This window comes from Entelurus aequoreus, linkage group LG20 (assembly GCF_033978785.1).
Source record: "Entelurus aequoreus isolate RoL-2023_Sb linkage group LG20, RoL_Eaeq_v1.1, whole genome shotgun sequence".
NCBI classification, from domain to species: domain Eukaryota; kingdom Metazoa; phylum Chordata; class Actinopteri; order Syngnathiformes; family Syngnathidae; genus Entelurus; species Entelurus aequoreus.
In genome coordinates this window covers 19,716,034-19,732,408 of record NC_084750.1, presented here as the reverse complement: position 1 = coordinate 19,732,408, position 16,375 = coordinate 19,716,034, and the positions used below count along the sequence as shown (strand labels likewise).

At 39.0% G+C, this 16,375-nt stretch overlaps 1 protein-coding gene across 2 annotated transcripts in view; it reads left to right on the top strand.

Annotated features, from left to right (window-relative positions):
* Positions 1-38: 38 nt before the first annotated feature.
* The window catches only part of kiaa0319l (KIAA0319-like ortholog), a 47,483-nt gene continuing 31,146 nt past the window's right edge, over positions 39-16,375 (top strand). Inside the window, exons 1-10 of one of the 2 annotated variants that reach the window (XM_062029603.1) lie at positions 39-194; positions 519-784; positions 2,809-2,990; positions 4,470-4,573; positions 9,526-9,794; positions 9,938-10,012; positions 11,255-11,465; positions 13,874-13,975; positions 14,193-14,290; positions 16,005-16,092. In XM_062029603.1, coding sequence (XP_061885587.1) covers positions 4,480-4,573; positions 9,526-9,794; positions 9,938-10,012; positions 11,255-11,465; positions 13,874-13,975; positions 14,193-14,290; positions 16,005-16,092 — 937 coding nt within the window. In that variant the 5' untranslated portion in view covers positions 39-194; positions 519-784; positions 2,809-2,990; positions 4,470-4,479. Of the gene's footprint in view, positions 195-225; positions 272-518; positions 785-2,808; positions 2,991-4,469; positions 4,574-9,525; positions 9,795-9,937; positions 10,013-11,254; positions 11,466-13,873; positions 13,976-14,192; positions 14,291-16,004; positions 16,093-16,375 lie in introns of those variants that run through there. The other variant, XM_062029604.1, reaches the window with a different exon arrangement.

Sequence of the window (16,375 nt, the reverse complement as noted above, 5' to 3'; positions counted from 1 at the left end):
AGCTATTTGTCGCCAATCCGAACGCGCCAACAAAGTCAGCCAACCAATGGGAGCGAGGATAGTTGGCGGGTGTGTGCGCCATTTTGGGCCGTTTCGCAACGTCGCTCGTAGTTATCAATGATTGTCCCTCTTCATCATTTGTCCGCTTCAACGAATAATTGGCTAAAAATGACGAGCCACGCAAGAAATACAAGGTAAGTCAGTCTGTTGCGGTGTTTGCCTTTGACAGCGCGGTAAGCAGGTGACGCAGACCGGAAGCAGTAAGATTAAGGTCAATGTCCTTCATTAACCAATGAAGCGGCACATTTTTACTAAAACATCGAAAAAAATAATCTGTTTTCCGTATTCTTATTTCATTACTTGTATACACTCGGGTTCTTTCAATTGCTTATGCTTGTCAGTGAGTTGTTATTGCCTGTAAACATGTTAAGACGCCGCAAGCTGTAGTCATTTATTGTGAAAGGCAAAGCACCGGAAATGTGTTTTAACGCTTACTGGTGACTTGACTGTGATTACAGAGTCAGCTGTACGGGCGACGGCGGTAGTGACCCAATTTACTGCACCTTGGGGTGACGAGGAGGATTTAAAAAAAAAAGAAAACACGCCACCGCGGCGGACCGAAGTACGAGACCCGTGAAGTCTCACTTCTGGTTTTTTTTCTTCTTCTGGAATGCTGCATGTCGAAAGCCCACGCGTGGATCCCGTGGTGTGTAAATAAGTGATAAGAGATGCCAGCAGCTGTTAGCCTCAAGGTGCCGTAAAGCAAGGAGCCAGGATTAAACAGGTAAATACATTATGCATAGAATATGAGACGATCGTTATGAAGTTGATTAATGCGCCATCCAATCACTCTTAACACCTTGCTAAAATACACACCATTCTACATCAAATACTGTTTTCATGTCATCTCTTCAATCATTCTCCCATTGACTATTGATCAGTGTTGTTTACATTGTTTTCTGATTAAGTGATGAGTATTCTCTGTCATTAGTAGTGATATGGATTGTTTAATCTTACCAATAATTATACAGTATACTGCCATTGGTTTCAGGTAGAAGACATTTACCCAGGGCAGCACGGTGAAACAGGGGTTAGTGCATGTGCTTCACAACACGAAGGTCCTGAGTTCAATCCCGGGCTCGGGCTCTTTCTGTGTGGAGTTTGCATGTTGACTGCGTGGGTTCCCTCCGGGTACTCCGGCTTCCTCGCGCCTCCAAAAAACATGCACCTGGGGATAGGTTGATTGGTAACACTAAATTGGCCCTAGTGTGTGAATGTTGTCTGTCTATCTGTGTTGGCCCTGTGGCGACTTGTCCAGGGCGTACCCTGCTTTCCGCCCGAATGCAGCTGAGATAGGCTCCAGCACCCCCTGCGAACCCAAACGGGACAAGCGGTAGAATATGGATGGCTGGATGGATGGATGGATGTTGACTGTCTATCTGTGTTGGCCCTGCGATGAGGTGGCGACTTGTCCAGGGTGTACCCCGCTTTCCGCCCGAATACAGCTGAGATAGGCTCCAGCCCCGCCTGCGAACCCGAAAGGGACAAGCGGTGGAAAAATGGATGGATGGATGAATGGACATTTACCCAATCTGTGAGATCCATCCATCCGTTTTCTACTGCTTGTCCCTTTAGGGCAGGGGTGTCAAACTCCTGTATTATTATGTATTTTACAATGTACCGTATTTTTCGGACTATAAGTTGCTCCGGAGTATAAGTCACACCGGCCGAAAATGCATAATAAAGAAGGGAAAAAACATATATATAAGTCACACTGGAGTATGAGTCGCACTTTTATTATCATTATTTTTATTCTGCAAATTTTTAAACTTTTTATTCGACCCCTTTTACCGTATTGCATTTGCACTATCTTGTTTAGCACATTCATTGTTTATGTTCTTTGGGGTTTTTTTTTGTTTGTTTTGCTTAGTTTTTTGTTTTTTGTTTGCTCCATGCTTTTTTAACCTGTAAAGCACTTTGGTTCAATCTAAAAAGTTGTTGAAAAATGTATTTGATAAAACCCAACACCAAAAATAGACATTTGAAAGGCAATTTAAAATAAATAAAGAATAGTGAACAATAGGCTGAATAAGTGTACGTTATATGAGGCATAAATAACCAACTGAGGACGTGCCTGGTATGTTAACGTAACATATTATGGTAAGAGTCATTCAAATAACTATAACATATAGAACATGCTATACGTTAACCAAACAATCTGTCACTCCTAATCGCTAAATCCCATGAAATCTTATACGTCTAGTCTCTTACGTGAATGAACTAAATAATATTATTTGATATTTTAAGGTAATGTGTTAATAATTTCACACATAAGTCGCTCCTGAGTATAAGTCGCACCCAAACTATGAAAAAAACTGCGACTTATAGTCCGAAAAATACGGTAGGTAAAATTAGATAGTCTCCCACGGCACACCAGATTGTATCTCACGTGTGCTGCGGCACAGTGGTTGAAAAACATTGGCCTAATGTACGGAAATCATTTTGGTTGTGCTTACCGACCTCGAAGCTATTTTATTTCGTACATGGCGAAATGATAAGTGTGACCAGGCTGTCACACATTAGAGGTACGTGTAGACTGCAATAGGATGGCAGTCACACATAAGAGATATGTGTAGACTGCAATATGACTCAAGTAAACAACACTAAAATTGTATATGTTCCATTCAAAGTATAGAACATTAGAAAATACGGTATTAGTGAAGGGAGAAGTCCTTTGCTTGGTCGAAATGTGGCTCCCAAAACAATTGAGTTGAACAGTGTTCTCATTCTGTTTTGTTCCGCCTCCAGCTTATGAACATCTGATACTGTGAAGGCCATGTTGGATTCCCTCCACACAACGTTGGCGTCAATCAACCTTTACCCGTCGCCCCAGAGCACCCGCGACTTCTCCCCACTTCACCTTTCGCACAGCCGGGCCGCCGGGAAAAGGGTCGACGTGGCGCCGTCAGCCGCCTTCAGTTGTTAAACAGGTGCCACATTTCTTTTGACGCCTTCGTGCGAAATCTCAGCTTGGGCGTCAAGCTCATTTTGAGCGTGCATCATAATGATGGAAATTAAAAATGCAGGTTTTTATACTTTAAGCCCTTGCTTTTCCATTTGCTCTCTTCTCAAATAGCAGGGTTGGGTGTGAGAGGCAGGGGGACTTTTCTTATTGGGTCCTAATTGTTATCTTAGATTGTGTGTAGAATGCTGGTACTGGCAACTCATAGTGTTTTTTAAACTAAATAAATACATACTGTTAGGTTCTTAATATTATTTAAGGGGGGGACAGTAAATTTGGCCCCTATGACAGAACATGCAGTAATTAATCTAAAGCAAGGGTGTCCAAAGGGTTTCCACTAAAACCCTTGTATAGGAAAATAAAAGGATACGTTTATTTTAAAAATGTTTACAGTTTTATAATATACAATTGAAAATAATAATAATTCCGACAACTGCTTGTAGTCTGTACAGCATGTCCAAAAAAGAATAGGAAGAAGCAGATACGATTTTAATTAAACAAAATAAAACATTCTCTCTTTTTAATGGGTTTTGTTTTTATTTAAGTTATTATTCAATCAAACTATTTATAAAGTGTTTTTTTTCCGTACATAAATATTTAATATTTATACAAATATATAAATACATTTAAATTAATTTCAATTTTAATCAAACACAAAAAAAAATTCTCAGCTTTTCTGTTGTATCTAAATTATTATAAAAAATGTATACTTAAAAAAAAAAAAAAAGTAATTAGTTACAATTCGATTAAACACTAAAATAGCCCCAGCTTTGCGATTTAAAAAAAAAAAAAAAAAAAAAAAAATTCTTAATAAATAATTTTTTAAAATAACATTTTAAATAATTTTCAATTGTACTTCTTTTCGGTTGTTTTATCTAAATTATTATTATAAATGTATACTTAAAAAAATAAATAATTTTAATTAGTTAAAATTTGATTTAACAATAAAATAGTCCCAGCCTTGCGACTTTTAAAAAAAAAAAATCTTATTAAATATTATTCTTTTTAAAAATTCAATTTTAATTAATTTTCCATTGTAATTAACAAATAAAATAAAAAACACTCCTTCAGCTTTTATAATTTCCCTATAATTGCCCTAATCATCCTTCATAATGTTCTGATGCAGGATAAAAAAAAACTTCAAAATTGTATTTTATATACTTGTGCTGCCATGTTGGACACCACTGCTGTACAACAAAACACGCTAACACATACCAAAGACTATACAAATGGGACCCATAACCTCCCTGCTTGGCACTCAGCAACAAAGGGTTGGAGTTGGGGGTTAAATCACCAAAATGATTCCCGGGCGCGGCGCAGCTGCTGCCCACTGCTCCCCAAGGGGATGGGACAAATGCAGAGGACAAATTTCACCACATCTAGTGTGTGTGTGACAATCATTGGTACTTTAATCTTAATCTTTAATCTTCTTTCTTCCTTCTTGTAGGTTTTGTAAAATGTCTTCTGCATACCAGCATCTGCTCTCGTGGAGTTTACCTCACCTCCTCCTGCTGCCACTCACCCACCTCCTACTCCTGGCCCCTCCCACAGGTACAACGATTAAAAAAAACAAAAACCTTAATGCGCATTTATTGACAGAGAACTGATAACCGGCCCGCATCTGTGCCTGTTAAACTGTTTGAGGGTGGCGATTGCTTACTTAAGGTGGGTCCTCATCCTCTTTGGGATCTTCTCATGCCCCCTTTTTATCTTGTTTGTTGGTTTTTTACTGTCGTAGAGGCCTGTTGGCACCCCTCTTGTGCATGTGCCCGTCTACTCGGGGGTTTGAACAATAAGAGCTCTGTGTGAGTGGATGCTGTGTGTGTGTTGGGGGGTGGGGGGGAAGAAGCCTAAACAGAGGCCAAAATGGGCTTTTACTGAACAATCATCTGTTTTGTGAGAGAAAAGTTCAAAAGCTATCCACACTGTTTCAGCTGATATCCCTTTTAAATTGTATCTATAAAAGATCTGGGGTCTTGTCTTAAAAACAAAGTGTGGAATTTTGTCTCAAAGTCTCCACACTTCCATTCGCTCCAATGTTTTTATAGATCACATTCACAACGTTCGGGACCCGTTTTGTGCGTAAATTATAATTACTGCTCCCCATCTGAGCTCGTTAAATCATTTGTAGAGTAATTTCATTAGGGAGAAGCAGACCGCAGCAGCGCACGCCGCTGACAGATTGGACGGCTGGTACGGGTCGCCTCAGAGGGTGGAGTTTTTGTGCTGATTGCATAATGTGCTTCGGGGCGTTAATCAGTGTCTTGTTTTGTCGGGAAAAGGCCTAATTTCCTCTCTGCTGCCGCTGACACGGCAGATTACTCAAGCCGTGGCTGTGTGTCAGCTCTTGCGAGAAGTGTTCTGTGAATAGATCCTTTTAGTTGTCACTGTCGCTCTCATTTGTTGCATCACTTTGCTTTTACTACATGGCTCGGCTTAAAGGAAAGGCTAGGAAGTGAGCTTCATGCTACACACACGATTTCGCCTCATATGCGCCTTTTGTTAGCGTTTTTCCAACTGTCACCTATTATTTTTCAAGACTGGATTATTACTCAGTTAGAGCAGCTCTCTTGCAATTACCAGTTCTAGTTCTAGTTGGCACCTTGCAATGTACCGTATTTTTCGGACTGCAAGTCGCAGTTTTTTTCCGGGTGCGACTTATACTCAGGAGCGACTTATGTGTGAAATTTAGGGCTGCAACAACTAATCGATTAAAATTGATTATTAAAATAGTTGCCGATTAATTTAGTCATCGATTCGTTGGATCTATGCTATGCGCATGCGCAGAGTTTTTGTTTTTTAATAATAAAAAATATTTTTTATTTATTTTTATTTTATTTTTTAATAAACCTTTATTTATAAACTGCAACATTTACAAACAGCTGAGAAACAATAATTAAAATAAGTATGGTGCCAGTATGCTGTTTTTTTTTCAATAAAATACTGGATAGGATAGTTGGTCTCTTTTATCCGATTATTAATCGATTAATCGAAGTAATGATCGACAGATTAATCGATTATCAAATTAATCGTTAGTTGCAGCCCTAGTGAAATTATTAACACATTAGCGTAAAATATCAAATAATATTATTTAGCTCATTCACGTAAGAGACTAGACGTATAAGATTTAATGGGATTTAGCGATTAGGAGTGACAGATTGTTTGGTAAAGGTATAGCATGTTCTATATGTTATAGTTATTTGAATGACTCTTACCATAATATGTTACGTTAACATACCAGGCACGTTCTCAGTTGGTTATTTATGCCTCATATAACGTATACTTATTCAGCCTGTTGTTCACTATTCTTTATTTATTTTAAATTGCCTTTCAAATGTCTATTCTTGGTGTTGGCTTTTATCAAATACATTTCCCCAAAAAATGCGACTTATACTCCAGTGCGACTTATGTATGTTTTTTTCCTTCCTTATTATGCATTTTCGGCCGGTGCGACTTATACTCCGGAGCGACTTATACTCCGGAGCGACTTATACTCCAAAAAATACGGTAACACTTGTCATCAGTGTATGTTTGAAGTAGGGTTGTACGGTATACCAGTACTAGTGTAGTATCGCGGTACTAATGAATAAAAAACCACTGTTAAAAAAAGTGTGGAATTTTGGCTCAAAGTCTCCACACTTCCGTTCACTCCAATGTTTTTATAGATCACATTCACAACGCTTGGGACCTGTTTTGTGCGTAAATTATAATTACTGCTCCCCATCTGAGCTCAAGTGTGCCGTGAGATATTGCCTTGTGTGCCGTGGGAAATTATGCAACTTCACCTAATTGTTCCAAAAAATATTTTTTGCAAATCAATAGTTATAATCTGCAAATAATGTGCCGTTGCTTAGTGTCTGTGCTGTGTAGAACTCGGCAGGGTAACCACGTAATACTCCATATCAGTATGTGGCAGCTGGTAGTTAATTGCTTTGCAAAAGTCGTAATGTGTCGGGTGAGACGAGGATGGTTTGTTGTGATCCCAATATGCAGACCACAGCGGGAGGCAGCGTGCAGGTAAAATGTATGTAATGCTTAAATAAAAAATGAACGAAAGGAAAAGGCAATGGCTATGCAAAACAAAAGTAAAACTGAACTGGCTACAAAGTAAACAGAAACAGAATGCTGGACGACAGCAAAAACTTACGGCGTCCACAAAGTACATCCGTACATGACATGACAATCAACAATGTCCACACAAAGAAGTATAGCAACAATATAAATAGCCTTGCTTGCTAACACAAAGCAGGTGCGTGGAATAGCGCTCAAAGGAAGACATGAAACTGCTACAGGAAAAGACTAACAAAACAGGAAGGTCCACCAAAATAACAGCGCAAGGCAAGATCTTACTAAAGCACTACACACAGGAAAACACCAACAAACTCAAAATAAGGCACGACGACCTGGTGGAGTTTCATTTTTTTAACGTTTTCTGCTGGTGGTGTGCCTCCGGATTTTTTAATGAAAAAAAATGTGCCTTGCCTCAAAAGAGGTTGAAAAACACTGCTATACTCTGTTTGAAACGTACCGGCTCGCCATATTTTAGTTTTTTTTTACAGGCATGACTGCACGTTGTCGTCACGTCATGACATTGCTGGTTTTACATAGATGGATCGATAGATAGATAGATAGTACTTTATTGATTCCTTCATGACAGTTCCCTAAGGAAAATAAAAATTCCAGCAGCAGTGTACAGAAATGTGATAGAATTTAAAAAAGTAAATAATGGGGGTATAAATGGAAATAAAATAGAAAATTATAACAATAAGAATACAAATTAAAAGTAACAATAAGAATACAAATATTACAGTAAAAATAAGAATACAACAAGAGAAACTAGGCAGTAGTGACCATGTTATGAAAATTAAAACAATTTTTTTAGAAAAACGGTAATACTGTCGATTATATGAAAGATGTGATGCATATATTGCACCTTTTTAAAATGTATTGCACTGTTATTGCTGTTTATTGCACTGTTTTTTGTTGCAGTTTATTTCAGTATTATTATTGCTTTGCTTTGCTTTACAGAGGGGCATGTTCGGCAACGCACAATCACAGAGTACTTACAAGCAGACACAGTGTGTAGACCGAAAAGGGAGAATGGACGCATTTTGGCTTAAAAACTAACGATAAAGGTGAAGTTATAAAACTGAAACTCCCTCAGGAAGAGGTGCTTTAAAACATGGCTAGCTAGTTAGCGGCTAATGTCCATCCGCGATCGGCAGTTTTAGTTACTTCTAAATCACTAATCCTCGCCTCCATGTTGACAAATAAAGTGAGTTTCTTACAAGTATCGTCCCTGCAGGACGAGGAATAGCTAAACATGCTTCACTACACACCGTAGGAGGATACAATAGCTCACCGGCGTCACAATGTAAACAAATGCCATGGGTGGATCTACACCTGACATCCACTGTAATGATGCCAAGTACAATAGTGTATCTAGTCGATATTACATCAATATTTTTTTATCGTCACAAAATCTTTTTTCTTTTTTTAAAAAAATTCATAAACTCAAGACACATGAGAACTTAAATTATGATCATTGTATGATCCTGTAACTACTTGGTATCAGATCAATACCTAAATTTGTTGTATCATCCAAAACTAATGTAAAGCATCCAAACAGAAGAATAAGTGATTATTACATTTGAACAGAAGTGTAGATAGAACATGTGGAAACAGAAAATAAGCAGATATTAACAGTAAATGAACAAGTAGATTAATAATACATTTTTACAGCTTGTCCTTTTATAATTTTGACAAAATAATAGAATGATAAATGACACAATATGTTACTGCATACGTCAGGAGACAAATTAGGAGCCTTTGTTTGCTTACTTACTTACTAATAAAAGACAAGTTGTCTTGTATGTTCACTATTTTATTTAATGACAAAATTGTTCTTTGATTACAATAAAGTTAAAGGTAAAGTACCACTGATAGTCACACACACACACACAGTAGGTGTGGTGAAATTAGCCTCTGCAATTTGACCCATCCCCTTGTTCCACCCCCTGGGAATCATTTTGGTGATTCAACCCAGAGCTAAGAGGTAGTCACCTGAAATGGTTTTCCAACAGTCTTGAACCTCTTGAAGCTCATGGAGAGAATGCCAAGAGTGTGCAAAGCAGTAATCAGCGCAAAGGGTGGCTATTTTGAAGAAACTAGAGTATAAAACATGTTTTCAGTTATTTCACCTTTTTTTGTTAAGTACATAACTCCACATGTGTTCATTCATAGTTTTGATGCCTTCAGTGACAATCTACAATGTAAATAGTTATGAAAATAAAGAAAACACATTGAATGAGGAGAAGGTGTGTCCAAACTTTTGGCCTGTACTGTAAATGAAACCTTTCACTATATTTTCTGACAAAACTGCTGCTACCCTCCTGCTCTTTCTGCGATGGTAATACTATCTGCAACTTAGGGGCCTGCCCTCCCAAAGGTCATGTGACTCATGTTCATACAGAAGCTAATGGATGTCCTCTGTCTCCCTCCAGGCGTATCAGCAGATCTCTGCCGGGTCACGGGCGGGGTGCTGGGGATCCAGTGGAGCAGCGTCCTCGGCCTTGGCTGGTACCCTCTTGCAGAGGGGAAAGGCGGGGCGACATGTTGGGAGGCCTGCTGCCTGAATCCCAGCTGCAACGCTGTGTGGATCCTCAGTGGGCGATGCGTGCTTCTTCGTTGCTCCTTGAAGGGCGGCTGCCCCATCTTTTATATGCCCCAACCCCACGAAGAGTCGCTCGGCCTCTTTCAGATGCTCTCCAAGGTACGACCTCAAAGATTACCCTGATTTGAATCACTTGAACCTTAATTGGGATATTGCCATTACGGGGAATGCTTCTAAAATATAAGTGATGTTGGTAACTTTCCCTTAGTTAACAATCATTTTGTTTTATATGCTTCTTGAAGGGTCCTGCCACAAAAAGAGGGAGGAGGGTCCGCCAAGCACAACAAGGCCCACAAACAGAATTACAGACCAGCACGGTAATTTGAAGTTATTTTATAGTAAAAGTAGGACTAGACCAGGGGTGCTCACACTTTCTGCAGGTGAGCTACTTTTCAATTGACCAAGTTGAGGGGATCTACCTCATTCATATATATCATTTATATTTACTTATTTATGAGAGACGTTTTTGTTAACAAGTTCAAGGTTTTTAATGATAATACAAGCATGTTAAACATCATGAAGACAAGAATATAAGTTGATGTATTACCTGATTTCTGATGACTTGCATTGATTGGAATCAGACAGTAGTGATGATAAAGTCCAGATTTTCAAACGGAGGAGAAAAAAAGTCCTCCTTTCTGTCCAATACCACATGAAAGTGGTTGTTTTTTTTGCTTCTTATTTGTTCAGCTTCCATACTTTTTTTTTTTTTCTTTCTTTCTTTTTTCGTTTCGTTTCTGGAGGCGTTCCCAGGTTGCAAATGAAACCATGCCCCACCTTCTCCAAAAGTATCATCATTTATCTTTTTAAATGTACTTACCGTATTTTCCGCACTATAAGGCGCACCTAAAAACCTCCAATTTTCTCAAAAGCTGACAGTGCGCCTTATAATCCGGTGCGCCTTATATGTGGACCAATATTGAGCCACAACAGGTCTCGCAACCCCAGCCTCTACTGTAGCGTCTATTCTATGCGCCTTATAATGCGGTGCGCCTTATATATGAACAAAGTTTTAAAATAGGCCATTCATTGAAGGTGCGCCTTATAATCCGGTGCGCCTTATAGTGCGGAAAATACGGTAGTTAAAACATACACTATACATCTTGAAGTCGTCAGCGCTACTTTCTTTCTAGACACGGTCGAATAGTAAACGTCATAAACAATATATAGATTCACTCGGTCACACCATTAGGTACACCTCCACACTCCAAACCTGCATAATAAACAGCAGTCACTGCACGTTGCACGTTGGTGTTACTATGCACGTGCCAGGATTAGACGAAAATAATACTTTGTCTTACCTTTTTTTGTTCCCTCATAGCCTAAAGGCTGGAAGCTTGACCTAATGTCCAAATAAGTATGTTGATCTCGCTGTGACGTCACAATGTAGCCAGACTGCAAAATCCCGCCCACCTAGGCTATCTAAAATGCATGAACCTTTTGATTTGACGCTTTACAATTGTTCGACACGAGCACCCCTACATTGTAACAACATAAGTCATCTTTAACATATGCAACGTTTGGGGTTGTCACACGGTTATCCTTTCTAATCGCTTCAGGAAAACTCAAAACTAAGCACGGCACACCCGACTCTGTTGGCGCCCAGCACCAGCGTAGTTCCACAAGCAGAGCAGAGGAACACCAGTCAAGTGAACGGCAGCAGTGAACGCGCCTCGGGTCCCTCCCAGCAGAACTCCACCATCGATGACACCAGTGAGGTCGCCACTTCTTCCAATACCAGTGATGTCGTCACACCTCCAACACAGGCTGGTAAGAAAAACCTAATGTCGTTAAGATATGCCAATTACTGTATGTATCCAGGCTAGGGTTGTCCCGATACCAATATTTTGGTACCGGTGCCAAAATGTATTTTGATAGTTTTCTAAATAAAGGGGACCACAAAAAAATGGCTTTATTAGCTTTTTTTAACAAAAAATCTTAGGGTACAATAAACATATTTTTCTTTTTGCAATCGAAGAACAATTTTGTCCTTAAATAAAATAGTGAACATACTAAACAACTTGTCTTTTAGTAGTATGTAAACAAACAAAGGCTCCTAATTAGTCTGCTGACGTATGCAGTAACATATTGTGTCATTTATCATTCTATTATTTTGTCAACATTATAAAGGACGAACTGTAAAAATGTATTATTAATCCACTTGTTCATTTACTGTTAATATCTGCTTATTTTCTGTTTTACCATGTTCTATCTACACTTCTGTTAAAATGTAATAATCACTTATTCTTCTGTTGTTTGGATACTTTACATTAGTTTTGAATGACACCACAAATTTAGGTATCGATCCGATACCAAGTAGTTACAGGATCATACATTGGTCATATTCAAAGTCCTCATGTGTCCAGGGACGGATTTCATGACTTTATAAGCATAATATGAATTTTTTAAAAAGTTTTTGTGACTATAAAAAATATAGATGTAATCATAGTAGTATCGACTAGATACGCTATTGTACTTGGTATCAAAACAGTGGATGTCAGGTGTAGATCCACTCATGGCATTTATTTACATTCGGTGACGCCGGTGCGCTATTGTATCCTCCTACGGTGTGTAGTGAAGGGTGTTTAGCTGTTCCTGTAAGAAACTTTCTTTATTCGTCGCAATGGAAGCGAGGATTAGTGATTTAGAAGTAGCTAAAACACTGCCGACTGCGGATGGATGTTCGCTGCTAGCTAACTAGCCATGTCTTAAAGCACCTCTTCCTGAGGACGTTTCAGTGTTATAACTTCACCTTTATCATCAGTTTTTAAGCCAAAATGCGTCCGTTCTCCCTTTTCTGTCTACACACTGTCTGCTTGTAAGTACTCCGTGATTGTGCGTTGCCGAACATGCTCTTAGGCTCGTAAAACCAGTATGTCATGACGTGATGGCGCACCGTCAAGCCCGTTGGGAAGCGGTGCTTTTCAAACAGAGTATAGTGCCGTTTTCGATTCATTAGTACCGCAATACTATACTGGTACCGGTATACCGTACAACCCTAATCCAGGCAGTTGAATTGCAGTGCCTTGACACACGAGAAAAGGCCCAATGTGTAATTATGTATGGCAAAAAATATTAATCCACATGGATGCACCTTGGAATGTGCTCAGAGGTGTTGGCCTTTAAAACTAATAAGTCATAGCACTCTCTTTCACCTTTCGCTTTGGGGTGGAGTGGCCCAGTTGGTAGAGCGGCCATGCCAGCAACTTGAGGGTTCCAGGTTTGATCCCCGCTTCCGCCATCCTAGTCACAGCCGTTGTGTCCTTGGGCAAGATACTTTAACCACCTGCTCCCAGTGCCACCCACACTGGTTTAAATGTAACTTAGATAATGGGTTTCACTACGTAAAGTGCGTTGAGTCACTAGAGAAAAGCGCTATATAAATATAATTCACTTCACTTCGCTGAGAAAATGACCAACAATAAAATGCATGTCACAACAGAACATAGACAAATACTAACAGGATAAGATGTGAACACACTGTGTGATAATCATCTGTCGTTTTAGACAAGCTGAAGTGATTGACGCTTGGAACTTTCACTTTCTCTTACCACTGTCTTATTTTTATATTTCAGTGTAATCTTTTGGAATATACTGTACAAAAAATACTAATAATCCAATGAAAGTTTTTTTTTTTCCAGTCGTACATTTGATTGAATTTACTTTATGTGGTGTGGAAACAGGATACAACTTCAGCAGGTAGCAGTTTCCTCAGTGCAGCACAGTGGCCATTTTTTTATTGGGCTTGAACAATTTGTGAAATAATAATAAATACATAATAATTAAATACATTTGCTTCATCAACAAAAAGCTACAAGTTCAGAGAATCTGGAGAAATCACTGCACGAAAGCGATTATATTACGGACCTACGATCCCTCAGGCAATTGAATAAAAGTTGAAAAGGATTTACAAATCATTGTATTCTGTTTTTATTTATGATTTACACAACGTGCCAACTTCACTGGTTTTGGGTTTTGTAACATTTGGCATCTTACATATTAAAAAAAAAAAAGATTATAACAAGTGCGAGCCAGCATTTTCCAGCAAATCCCCTGCATGAAGACATTGACCCTGAGTGTTTTCCCCCTTGCAGATTAAATCTCCACTTTTTTGTGGTTGTACCATCCTTGTTGTTTTTGTACTAATAGCGTCACCTCTGATACTGTGTTTACCACAGCAGTGAGGGAGCTGGTGGTGTCGGCAGGGGAGAGTGCTGAGGTCACGCTACCGCGCGACCATGTCGAGCTGAATGCCTTTGTGTTGCCAACACCTCCGCCAGGTAAGGGAGATATATTAATATTTTTTCTGAAGCCTCAAAAAATTAACATTTTTAATATTTACTTCTAGTCAAATCAGCATTTTGTCAATCCTGTCATCCCATCCTGACCCTCTCAACTGGTCCCAAAATAAAAACCTATCATTTCTAAATAATCCTCATCTGATGGAATTCATTAAATGCATGTATCTTCTTTTTATCTTTGTATCTTCCCCGACAGATACAAAGTATGCATTTGACTGGCGTCTGATAACACATCCCAAAGATTACAGCGGGCAGATGGAAGGGCAGCACAGCGAGACCCTGAAACTCAGCCAGGTAAAGTATAGCAGTGTTTCCCATATATTATTTTACTTGCTGTAAACCATTAATTACAAACCTGGGCAAAATGCGGCCCATTATGATTTTCAATACGTTCTACATACTTTTTTTTTAGACCTTTAACATCAAAACTGTGATGTGCAGTGCTGTTTTTAAATTACCGTAAGTCTTGAACTATATAAAGTATTTCAGTGGTTGAAACCTGCGCTTTTGAGGGTTATAAGAGTTATTACGGTAATCTACGTCACAGCAGCTCAGACCAGGAACAAAGCAGAGTGGGCATGTGTCAGGAACAGATGCGGAAGCAAATTTTTACAACACATTTATGCATAAAAGTGATAATATATCATATTGTAGGTCAGACCTCCTGGGCAAATTAAGGCCCGGAGGCCACATGCGGCCCATTAAGCTTTTCAATCTGGCCCGCTGGACATTCCCAAATAATTTTTTTAGATCTTTAAGATGGAAACTAGCTGCCATTATGATGTGCAGTGATGTTTTCTAATGACCGCAAGTCTTGAACTATTCAAAGTATTTCAATGGTTGGAATCTGCGCTTATGGATGATATACCAGTTACTATGGTCATCTAATTAGTTACTATGGTCATCTAATTAGTTACTATGGTCATCTAATTAGTTACTATGGTCATCTACGTCACAGCAGCTCAGACGAGGCACCAAGCAGTGTGGGCGGGAAGCGTTTCTACAGACGCGGAAGGAGATTTTCACAACAAAGTTCTAAAGCTTAGTGACATATCAGATATATCAGATTGTAGGTGGGTTTATTTTGTACCCTTCGCGTTCATATTTCACTGTTTGTTGCATTTTTGTTGCGTTTCACTTGATTGTAAAATATGTCGATCGAAAGGGGGTGTGACATTCATATTTTGTCAATATTCAGTGTTTTATCGTTCCTAGAAAAATGTAAAATTCCATTACGTTTTTTAAGGCGGTCTGTCATAATCAATCAGACATTATTGGGAGGTTTTGTACTAGTGTTCCTAAAAATAGATATACCGGCACCCAGACACATTTTTTTCTCTAAATGTGGCCCCCGAGTCAAAATAATTGCCCAGGCCTGTTGTAGGTGTTTATTAACCTTTGCATTCATATTTTGTTACAATTTTGTTGTGTTTTGCTTGATTGTAAAAGATACACAACTACCGAGGAGCTGGTCTGAGAAGTAAAAGAGCAGCGATGTTCATATGTTGTTAATATTCAGTGTTTTACTGGTCATAGTTAATATTGTAAATCCCACTTTCTTTATTTTCATGTACATTTTGGGTGTCCCATTCAGTAAAAAACTGTAAAATTCCATTCCATTTTTTTGAGGTGGTCTGTCATAACGTTTTTAGAATTCTATCTGACATTGTGACTTTTGGTGTTAGTGTTCCTGGAAAAAAAGGGACTCAAACACACATACTGTACAGCAGATTTGTACAGCTAAATGTGTATATATCATTTATACACACATACACATTAGCCCCCCAGACACTTTTTTCTCTCAATGTGGCCCCCGAGTCAAAATAATTGCCCAGCTCTGATTTAATATGTCTTGTGAACATGTCAAAAATCACCATCTTTCCTCGCGCAAAATGAGTGCAGGGTGTGGTTTTTTACACGTGCGGATATTGCCACTGCTCTGCAGCCATAGTTTCAGTGTAAGCTCACTTCCTCTTACAGCCTGCTTGATCTCTGTCTGCTCTCTCAGCTGACGGTTGGCCTGTATGACTTTGAGGTGACCGTGGATGGGAAGGGCGCGCATGGACAAGGTTACGCCAATGTTACTGTGAAGCCAGGTAAAGTTACACATGGTTTGTTTAATGCATAGGTATGTTGTGAAGTGTAAAAAGAGCAGTAACTCATTGGAAGTAAGTGAATGACAGGCTGCAGCTTCGTCTGGCAGTTGAAGCAATTACATGCAAAACCAGAAAAACTGCACACGCAAAAAGAAAAAGGTGTTGTCATGACTACAATGTTCAATGAAGGCTCATAAAGCATTGCAGGCTTTGGAACATGGTAGCATATTTGATAGAAGCCTCCTAAAATAAGTCAAGGGATTATAGTCATAAAAATACATAG